This window comes from Corapipo altera, unplaced genomic scaffold (genome assembly GCF_003945725.1).
Source record: "Corapipo altera isolate COAL_440 unplaced genomic scaffold, ASM394572v1 64, whole genome shotgun sequence".
NCBI lineage: Eukaryota > Metazoa > Chordata > Aves > Passeriformes > Pipridae > Corapipo > Corapipo altera.
The window spans coordinates 9837258-9848138 of NW_020884893.1; the positions used below are offsets into that span (position 1 = coordinate 9837258).

Genomic DNA, 10881 nt, shown 5'->3' on the forward strand with positions numbered 1-10881 from the left:
TTGTCCCTACATTTGTCACCATGGGAGGGGACAGGACTCTGCACTGCCCTGCCAGCTCTCAGCAGGGCTGTTGGAATCACAGGGCAGCTGTGGCTGTAGGGGAGCCACGTATCCTGTAATTTCTGCAGATTTCAATTAAATGTTGGGGCTGGAAGCAGAGCAGGTTCTTCCCCAAGTAAAGGCTGTATTGGGGTGCAGGGGCTGCTGTGGTGAGGGGTGTACTGAGGCTGCTGGGCTGGGCTGGGGCACCTGTCCACTCCAGCACCACATGCAGGTCACTCCCAGAGTCGGGGTGCTCCTGGCTGTTCCAGGCTCGCCCCCAGCAATATGAGGGGCCAGCGAGAGTGTGCTGGGACGAGAAGGGGCCACAGCTGGCCTGCTGCTGCCTGTGACGCCTGTGTGACACTCGTCCAGCTGCCGGTTGCGGGTGTTTCACAAAAGGAAGTTCCTGCCCCGGGACCCGGCTTCCTGCAGCACCGCCCTGCAGCCCCTCCGCCGCCGAGGGACAGGGCCGTGCTCCCCGCTGGCTGATGGACCTCAGCTGATGTCCCCTGGCCTCTCTACCCCAGCTAATGTCCCATGGCTGCTGGCCCTTGGCTGATGGCCCCGAGCCGATGTTCATTGGCAGGGGACTATAAGACGGCGCTGCAGCCCCAGACTGGTGTGTGGGCAGCAGATGCCGGGGCTACCACAGCAAATTATTTTTTCTCTTAAAAAATTTACTTATGCAAACCCCCATGAGGTGAGTTGCTCTTGCACCCTGGCTGCTTCCTCTGACACCCCGAGCCCAAGCAGTGCCCTGGTCAGGGGCATGGCAGAGCCGTGGGTCCCCTTGCTGATTCTGTCCCCATCCCAAATTCAGGGGTGCTCTGGGCAGAGCAAAGGCTGGAATGCTCTGGGGCTGGATAGGGCACCAAGAGGAGTTTAGGCACGGTAATACCAGGGCCAGCAGGGGACTTGGGGCACCTCCACCCCTCTGAGCTGGGCTTCACAAACCCCATGCCCCCCACCTCCCATGTCCTGGACCCCATCATGGGATGCTCAAGGGTGTCTTTTCTTCTTCCTGGGGATGGAGACCCAGGCTGACTCCGTGGTCTGTGCTCCACCCGTGTCCTCCATTGCCCGCCAGGTGAGGAAACATCCTGGGGGCTACTCTGCGGTGTTGGGATCCAAACCCACGCAGGGTCCCGGCGGCAGTGGGTGGGGAGAAGGGCTCTGGCACCCGTCGGGGGGACCCCAAGGACAGCGAGGTCACGAGAGGCTGGGATGTCCTTGCAGTGCTTTTAGGGGGGTCACCCCGGTACAGGAGCAATCGGCCGCGTCCGCCCCGTCCGGCAGCACCGGCGGAGTCGGGGCGGGGCCGTTCCGTGAGGGGCGGGGTCTTATGGGGGGAGGTGGGAGCACAGCCGGGCAGAGCAAAGCGGTGGCGGCAGCCCGCGCTCCGGGACCGGGACTGGGAGCAGAAGGGGGACGGGGACCCCAGGACGGCGGCAGAGGTAAGAGCTTGGGGAGCGGAGCCCCGAGGGAGGCGGGACAGGGCGGAGGAGCCCCGCGACCGGGCACGGGCAGCCCGGTGGGTCCGTCCCTGCGCCGGGACGGTCCCGCTCAGAGGGGTGGTCCCTGGGTGACAGGGTTGGGGCAATGGCAGGGAATCCAGGGAGTCTCGGCTGGGCACGGTGTAGCCCCGACGAGGGGGTCCCTTTTAGTGGCCTTGCAGGGCCTGCCGAGAACCTGCTGCTGCCCTCCCCGACTGAGGGCAAGGGGCAGCAAGGGCAGGGGGCTGCAGGCAGCCGTTCTCCCGCAGTGATGAGCACTCGCATCCAACCTGGTCCTCCTCCTGTGACTGGGGACACTGCACGGGACATGGCTCTCGGGAATGGGATACATCAGGAACACCAGCTATACCTCACGAGCCAGTGGGATTGGCACGGCCACACGTTTGGTGCAGACTGGGTGCCAGCAGGACCCTTGAACCCTCGGGGATGGTTGTGTTTCATGATGCCCTGACCCGGTGTGGGACAAACACAGCAAGCACTGGCCGTGGCGCCGGTGTGGGGCACGGCTGAGTTTAACCCAGGTGCCGTGTGGGTTTGCCAAGATGGATCCAGCACAGTCCTGTGCCCAGTGAGGGGGACAAGTTTCACGGCTGCCACTGCTGCTCCTGCTCTGCCCTGGGCTTTGTCACACGGGGAAGGATGAGGAATGGGGTGTTGAGGTGACAGTGATGTCCCTGGAGAGTCGTGGAAGTGCAACTGTGCTGTGCACATCGAGGGCTCAGCCCTGAGCTTCCTCCTTCACTGCCACCACCAGCACCTTCTCCTTTCTCAGCACCCAGGTCTCTCCGGTCAAGGGAAGTTCATTTGCGAGGGGTTTCCCACTCTTGCTGCTTCCTGCAGCAATTTTTTTCCCACTGAGTTTCTTGGGGAGCTGGAGAAAGTTGAGAATTTCCCTTCACCCTGGGCTGGCTGTTCGAGGCGGCTCCACCCAGCAGAGAGCAGGGGAGCGTGGTGGGGAGCAGTGACCCGTGGCGGGGGGGGGGCCATAGGCACCAGCAGTGCTGTGTGGAGAGTCCCGAGCTGCAGGGGAGACCACCGTGATGAGGGTCCCACTTTGCAGAAGACACCAAGTGGCTCTCTGCTGCCACGGTGACCAGCGGCTGCAGCCTGTCCTGAAGTGGGGAAGGGCTGGGAAGCTGCTCCATGGCAGCTGCTGTCATCCACCCAAAATTTGCCTGCTGTGACAGAATGGGGCTGGAGCAGGGCTTTCACCTCTGTCGCAATGGCCTCACTTCCCCTCCCTTGGCTGCAGCATGGGCTGTGTGAAGTCGAAGGCAGCTGATGTCCAAGAGAAGACGATAAAAACTGATCCTGACCCTGATCCCGGCCCCGGTGTCCAGCAGGGCCACTATGTGAGGGATCCCACGGCTGCCAACAGGAGGGTGAGTGGGAGCTGCTGAGTGAGCTGGGGGTTCAGGGCTGAGCCATCATGGGGGGCTCAGCCCCTCTCCTCCACAGAGCTGCCAGCACTGACAGTGGGGCCAACTGTGGGTACTGGCAGTGCCTGTGCACTGGGGCAGGGACTTGGCTTTGGGTAGGAGCCCAGGCCACACTGGAACAAAGCACAGAGTAGACATGATGGGAATCCAGGAATTATGGAGAAAGAGAGAGAAAAACTAAGGTGTTGGGAAGAGATGGAAATGCTGGTGCTGTGTGGGTTGTTGTGTCAGGTGGTGCTGGTGATGCCCCTTGGTGCCCTCCTGTCCCTGCCATTGCTGTTGGGGGCCAAGACCCCCATGGGAAACAGGTCTCTGACACCTGCAATGTCACTCTCTGGTTTTGTCCCACTTTCCAGAACACTCATGTCCCCAGTGTGGCTGTGCCCCTGCCTGAGGATGGTAGGTACAAGGGGGCTGCAAGTGGGTGCAGGAGGTGGGAGTGTGTGGGGGTAGTGTGGCTGGGTCCTCTCCAACCTGGGGGGAACACTGCTGATCCCTGTGGGATGGGAACTCTGGGCCCCTCGAAGGCCAGATGTGACATGATGAAGATGGAGATGCTGGGTGCTGCAGGGGTCCTGGCCGGTGTTCATGGCAGGAGTGGCCAGGCAGCCATCCCAGCATGGGGAGGGGTGCCCAGGGAGCTCCCTTGCTGCAGGCTCAGGGGACTGTGTAGTGCTGGCACTCTACGACTACGAGGCAATGAACACTGGGGATCTCAGCTTCCAGAAAGGAGAGCGGCTGAAGGTGCTGGAGGAGTAAGTGCTGCTGGCATTCCCCCATCTAGGGTTTCCTGAAGGCTTGCATGACCCTGTCAGGATTTTTTTCCTGGAACTTGCTCCTGGAGGAGCTGCCAGGTGCCATGAGCCAACCAACAGTGTTTCTGTCACAGGTCAGGGGCCTGGTGGCAAGCGCGGTCACTGGTGACGGGACGTGAAGGCTTCATCCCCAGCAACTATGTTGCCCGAGCTGACTCCTTGGAGACAGAGGAGTGAGTCCATCCCTCTGTGGCAGATCCTGGTCCCATGGGGTGCTACACTCCCTCACCTCAACTGTCCCTATTCTCACCCACATCCTGCCCCCAGCCCTGCCCCACACCAGCCTGGGCTCCCCGGCAGCATTCCTTGGTTCCTTTGGTTCTGCTGCAGGTGGTTTTTCAAAGGCATCAGCCGGAAGGACGCGGAGCGGCAGCTCCTTGGCCCCGGGAACATGATCGGGTCCTTCATGATAAGGGACAGCGAGACGACCAAAGGTGCAGAGGGGTGTCTGGAGCTCAGTGGTGGGGAACACCTGCCCAGGGAGCCTCCCTCACTCACATTTAGCTGGCAGAGGAGCTCAGGAGATCCCTCCCCAGGCCGGGGCATCTGCTGTGCTGCGCACAGGGACTGGGGGGCCCATATCCCTGCAAGAGCCCATGGTGCTGCCACATGTCCGAGCCCCGTGGCAGGGACAGGGGGATGCACCCCTTTGAGGCTGCTTTGGGTGTTTGGGGCACAGCCATAGCTGGTCTGGGGCTGAAGGGGTGGTGGCAGCACGGTGGGACGGGCGCTGCTGGCTCTGCTGGGCGACGGTTCCATGAGTGCCGGGAGCATGAGATGTCCAGGCACAGCAGGGATATGTCCCTGTGGGGGCTGCCAGCTCACCCCTCCCCAACCAGGCTGCTACTCGCTGTCGGTGCGGGACGGGGACGAGATGCAGGGCGGGGCAGTGAAGCATTACAAGATCCGAACCTTGGACAGCGGCGGCTTCTACATCTCTGCGCGCAACAACTTCAACACGCTGCAGGAGCTGGTCCAGCACTACAAGGGTGAGCCTGGGCATGCCCGGCCCCACCACTGCAGGTGGGGCTTTGTCCCTGAGCCAAACAGCCACCAGGCAGACAGGGGTGTGCAGATGCTGAGTGGCTCCTGCCTGACGCTGCTGGGCTTCTGCCGTGGCCCTGGCTGAGACATGCAGCAATTCCCAGGCCTTCCCCTGGCGCTGTGGCTTGCTGGCTGTCACTGCTGTGGGTGTGGTGTCCCTGAATACTCATGGACTCCCCCTTGAAGCACAGTGTGGCTGGTGAGACAGGCCAGCTAATGGTCCTGGTTGCTCCCTGCAGGTCAGAGCGATGGGCTGTGCCAGAAGCTCACCCACCCCTGCCACGTGCCCAAACCGCAGAAGCCCTGGGAGAAGGATGCTTGGGAGATCCCTCGGGATTCACTGAGGCTGGAGAAGAAGCTGGGAGCTGGGCAGTTTGGAGAAGTGTGGATGGGTGAGAGTGAGGGGGAGGCAGCTGGGAGGAAGATGAAGGTGATGGTGAAGGAGGAAGGGTGAGGGGTGGGAGAGGAGGCGGAGGGATGGTGGGATGAAAGAGGCAGAGAGGGAGAGGAGCAGGGGGATATGGAGGTGGCCCTGCCTTAATGCAGGGGCTGCTCAGGGCTGGGTGTGTGGGGACAGCCCTGGGCTGTGCACAATCTCCAGCCCTCACACAGCAGCTACATCTGCAGGGGTGGGGAGTTTGACTCCAAAACCCAGTGCTCCCAGTGCAGCCTGGGAATGGTCTGTTGTGCCACCCCCCAGCTACCTACAACAAGCACACCAAGGTGGCGGTGAAGACGATGAAGCCAGGCAGCATGTCTGTGGAAGCCTTCCTGGAGGAGGCAAACCTGATGAAGACACTGCAGCACGACAAGCTGGTGAAGCTGCACGCAGTGGTCACCAGGGAGGAGCCCATCTACATCATCACTGAGTTCATGGAGAAAGGTGCCACCCACATCCCTGAGTGGTGCCTGTGGGCTGGGCCAAGTGGCAGCACCTGGGATGGTGCAGGAGCAATCCTGCATCCCTGGGCTCTGCACCAGCTCCTGGGACACTGGGAGCAGGTCTGGCTCCAGCCACTGTGTGCCTTACCCACTGGGGCAGGGTGCTGGGTGGGGGGATGTGGTGACAGCGCTGGGAGAGGAGGGACCCCCGACAGGGGACAGATGAAGAGGAGCACTCAGCAAGGCAGGAAGGAAACCTGCAGCTGTGTTTGCCCCTTGGCCAATCCATGGGAGCAGGGTGGGGGATCAAATGTGTTTCCTGAGTCCCATTTCCTGCTCGGCTCCCTGGGACCCTGTGCCACCCTGAGGATGGCTGCAGGCTCCAGCTGAGCCATCAGCCCTGGCACTATTCCCTGTCTACAGGGAGCTTGCTGGATTTCCTGAAGACAAATGAGGGGAACAAGCTGCCGCTCCCGAAGCTGATCGACTTCTCTGCCCAGGTGAGGACCTTCCCTGGCTCCTGCTCCCCCTTGTGCCCCTGAGAAGGATGAACGATGGGATTGAATTTACCTGGGGCTTGAGCAGCACCAGCCATGAGCCTGGGTCTGACCAGGCAGACACTGGGAGTGCTGGGGATGCAGTGAGGTTCCCCTGTGGGCAGCTGCTGCCTGCTCACCATCCCCATCCCGCCACCTGTGCAGGAGCAGACGTGTGTGAAAGGAGAAGTGGCAGCTTCCCCCCACCCAGCCTGGTATCTGCAGCACACAGCCAGCCCCCTGCACCCAGGCAGTGCTCACCAGAGCTGCATAGAGCCTGGGAGGGGGGTTGGACAGGCTGATCCTTCCAAGGGGCCAGGAAACCTGCAACTTCTAAGGCTGCTGTGGTTCCTGCAGCCCACGCAGGGGCTGCTGTGCTTTGTGGATGTTCCAGGGGTGAGGGATGGTTGTGTTTTTACAGCTCACATTTGCACAGTCCCTTCTCTGGGACGTGCTGGTGCTGGTCGATGTGGCTCATTCAAGCCCAGGGCTAAGCTATTGGTTTCTATTGCTGTGACAGTTTACCTGCAAACCTCGCCTCCCAACTCAGCCCACAAACCCAGTGTGGCCATATGCCCATGCATGTCCCCAGCAAGGTGCTCTGAGGCTTTACCCTGGCTCAGCCTTGCTTTGGGCAGGATCCAGCTTGGCTGTGGGGGTGTGAAGCCACATGGGTTTAACAGGACCCCTGCAGCACGATCCTGGGTGCTCCCAGTGCCTGGGAGGCTGAGCCAGCCACAGTTCCTGGTCTCTAGGAGGGACTAGGAGTACTCTCTAGGAGTACTCCAGTACTGTGTTGGCCCACAGAAATGGCTATGGGAGGTTTGTGGTTCACTAAAGTCACCAAAGGACTGTCAAGGGCAGAGGGAGGCAGCTGGAGAGGCAGGAGCACTCAGTGATAATTATTTCAGGGACATTTTCAGGACCTGATTTTGAACACAGCAGAATTTGCTGTTATACACCTCATTCCATATGTGTAACCATTTGTACAACCACTGAGTCCCTGCTGCTTCTCCAGTGCCTCCCATTGAGGGCTGAATCTGGGGACCCTCTGAGCTGAGCTTGGTACCTCTATGAAACATTTCCAAGAGGCACCTGAGCAACAGGAAAGGCAAGATGGGAGCCCAGACCCCGGGGGTTTAGACCAGGTTACTGGCTGCTGGAGCGGGCTGTGCCGGGGTCTGTGGATCAGCTGTGCACTCCTGCACACCATCTGTTCCCAGCAAGCTGGATCATGCCAACCCCCAGCTTGGCCCACAGCTCTGAGGAGCTGCTTGGAGCAGCACTGGGGAGCAAAGGCTGATGTGCTGCCATGAGCAGGCAGCAGCCTTGCACTTTGCTGGGGCTGAGTCACAGCGGTGGAACTGCATCTATGGTCAAGGAAATGATCCTTCCGCTCTTGCACTGCCTCTTTACTTCTGTATTTTGTGGGGAGAGCTGTGTGAGAGCTGCACCTCACACTGGGCTGGCTTGTGCTGGTGTGGTGGGGATGGGTGGGTGTCCCCTCTGGCTGCTCCAGCCCCTTCACCTTCTGGATGCTGGTCACATCCAGGCATGGGGTAACTAGGTACAAATTTGAGGGTTGGTTGTGCACACACCAGGTCACCTCTGCATGATCAGCTGCACACACTGAGTGCAGAGACTTCTGAAGATGGAGGTGGGGGGGATTACTGGGGGCCAGGACAGCCATATAGCTCCCAGGCAAGGCTGACTCTTCACAAACTAGTCTGGAAGACTCCAGGCATCTCCCCACCCTACCCAGGAAAGCCACCCCTGTGGTTTTCTGCCCTGGCCAGGGAAGTTCTGCGATGCAAACCCTTCCTGCAGCAATCATAGTCCATTTGTTGGTCCCTTTGTGCAGGGGGGACAGTTGACTCCCAGCTTCCCTTTGTGGATGTGTTTGGAGATTGGCCTCACATCTTCCCTGAGCAGAGAGTGACATGCTTGCCTCCACATCCGCATGGCTGTGGATGAAGCGGTTACACGTTGCCCTGCAGAGACCCACAGTCACCTGCTCATGAGCACGGGAGCTCCCTGGGTGTCATTTCTCACGGCCTTTTTCATACAGCAGCTTAAAGGTGTCATGTTGTGCTGGTCACTCAAACCCCAACCTCTCCTGCAAGGGATTTCCCTGCTCGGAGCACGGTTCCCATGCAGGAGTTGGTCCCACAGAATCACAGAATAGTTTGGGTTGGAAAGGACTTTAGAGCTCATCTCATTCCAACCCCCCTGCCATGGGCAGGGACACCTTCCACTAGACCAGGTTGTTCCAAGCCCCATCCAATCTGGCCTTGGACACTTCCAGAGATGGGACATCCATCTCCTGCTGTGGCTCAGCCCCCTCTCACCCCTTTCTGAGCACTGCCCAGAAGCTGTTGACTTCTTCAGCGCTGGGTGCGGGGGGGGGCTTGTTATTTCAAGCAGCCTCTTTGCATTTCCCTCGTTACCCTGTGGCAGATTGCAGAAGGAATGGCTTTCATTGAGAAGAGGAACTACATCCACAGAGACCTGAGAGCTGCCAACATCCTGGTGTCAGCAATGCTGGTGTGCAAGATCGCAGACTTTGGGCTGGCCAGAGTCATCGAGGACAGCGAGTACACGGCCCGGGAAGGTGGGGAGCTGCTGGGGGTGAAGGGTTGGAGGGCTCCCTCAGAGCCACTGACCAGTGTGTGCTGGGTGTGTGGACAGGGGAGGGAAGCTCCTCTCATTTGCATCACTTCACTTCCTCCTCTTCTGTTTGTTTCTTGTTCCCCAAATTTCACCACCCATTTCTCAGCATTTGGGTCCGAGTTCATGTTTCCTGTTGTATCTCTTTGTCCAGGTGCCAAGTTTCCCATTAAATGGACTGCACCAGAAGCCATCAACTACGGATCTTTCTCTATAAAATCTGATGTCTGGTCCTTTGGGATCCTCCTGACCGAGATCATTACCTATGGACGCATCCCCTACCCAGGTAGGGAGGTGAAATGCCTCCTCTAATCTGACTCCAAAAGACACACTTCACTTTTTGGGCCCCACCCGTGGCTTCTAAACTCCTCCAGCACCATGGGAAACCTCTGTAAGCCCTTATCAGTAGGGACCACTCTCTATTTTATACTAATTGTTACTTTGGTATCTTTTTTCAACAGGAAATTAGTCTGTAAATCCTGCTGCAAATGAGCCAGGAAAGATCTGGCGTAGCACAAATGGCTGTTCTGAGGAGCAGCTCTGCCCCCCCCACTGACCTGTTTTCATTGGAAGCAATGGCTCGTTACAGACTCAGCACAGGGAGACGTGGAGCCTTTATTTATTTATTTTTTAATTTATACAGAGTGATTATAAGTCCCATCTGCTCTGGGGTACAGAGCTCCATGCCACAACTAACCCAGAGTCTCGGTTGTCCGCATGTTTCCCTGACCCGGAGCAGCAGTTCCCCCTTCCCAACCCCTCTAACCACTCTTTTTCCTTCCTGGTGACATTGCCCACAGGGTGAGCAGGTTTGGGCGTGGGGTTTGTATGCCTTTTAAAGAAATCCATGTGTGTGGCATCCACCTTTGCCTCCCTGTTTCTCCAGGGATGTCGAACGTGGAGGTGATCAGGGCGCTGGAGCGCGGGTATCGGATGCCCCGCACGGAGAACTGCCCCGAGGAGCTGTACGACATCATGATGAGGTGCTGGAAGGCCAGGCCCGAGGACCGTCCCACCTTTGAGTACACACAGAGCGTTCTGGAGGATTTCTTCACTGCCACAGAGAGCCAGTACCAGCAGCAGCTGTAGCGCAGGACGCTCGGGGCAGACACTGCCAGTGACCACGCATCCCGCTCTTCCCTGTCCCACCCGTGCCCTGCTTCTCCCGCCAGCCTGGCCCCGGATTTCCCCAGGATACATCGTGGCCCAGGAGCCACAGCCTTCCCGGAGTGGCTGGGCTGGAAGCAGAGCAGGAGGGAGCCATGCTCGGGATGGATGGAGAGAGAAGCGATGTGTGGCTGTTCCCTGTGCCTTTCCCAGGAGCTTGAGTGCCTGTGGGAAGCACTGGCTGGACAGTGGTTGCCACGCCCGCATCTCCAAAGGAGCAGGGACAGGGATGGGGTTGGCCCTGCTTCTGCTACAAAGTAAAAAACCCAGATTAGTTTTTTTTTTTTAATTCTTCTGAGATCTTATCCTGCCATTCTCCAGGTGCTTTATCTGCACTGGCCTCGGTGAAATGCCCTGCAGTGCCCGTGCCCCACCTGGTTCCTTTGTGTCCCAGAGATCCCAGGGCATTCCCAGGCGATGCAGCACTTTGACTCATCCTCAGCGCAGGATCCTGGAGTTTGGATGTCGAGTGTCACAGACACGTGTCCTGCTCTCTCCCTCCTGGGTTTCATTCCTCAGTATTTTCACAGCACCCCCTGTGGAGAGCACAGGTTTGCTGAGGCTGTGCAGGAGGGTGGGCAGACAGACAGACAGACAGCGCTTTTCCAGGCTGTCCCTGAATGGATCCCCTTCTGCTTGCCTTGGGAGGAACCTCTGGAGCCCAAAGTCGTGGCCCAAGGAAACCTCTCCCCTGTGGCAAAGCTCACAGGCAGGATTTGATGTCTGCTGGGGAATTTGAAGAGTCAGCAAGGGCCCGGTGCTCCCTGCACACTCA

General features: G+C 59.1%; 1 protein-coding gene across 2 annotated transcripts; it reads left to right on the top strand.

Annotated features, from left to right (window-relative positions):
• The first annotated feature begins 686 nt into the window (after window positions 1-686).
• Window positions 687-10391, top strand: HCK (HCK proto-oncogene, Src family tyrosine kinase). Of its 2 annotated transcripts, none has more exons than XM_027646278.1 (13): window positions 687-742; window positions 2809-2938; window positions 3352-3394; window positions 3651-3750; window positions 3885-3983; window positions 4141-4244; window positions 4650-4799; window positions 5094-5246; window positions 5555-5737; window positions 6160-6236; window positions 8730-8883; window positions 9094-9225; window positions 9826-10391. In XM_027646278.1, the coding sequence occupies exons 1-13, from the start codon at window positions 726-728 to the stop codon at window positions 10026-10028; spliced, it is 1545 nt and encodes a 514-aa protein (XP_027502079.1). In that variant the 5' UTR covers window positions 687-725; the 3' UTR covers window positions 10029-10391. The 2 variants fall into 2 exon arrangements, with proteins under 2 accessions (XP_027502079.1, XP_027502080.1); XM_027646279.1 differs by lacking the exon at window positions 687-742 and adding an exon at window positions 1403-1496.
• The last annotated feature ends 490 nt before the right edge of the window (window positions 10392-10881 follow it).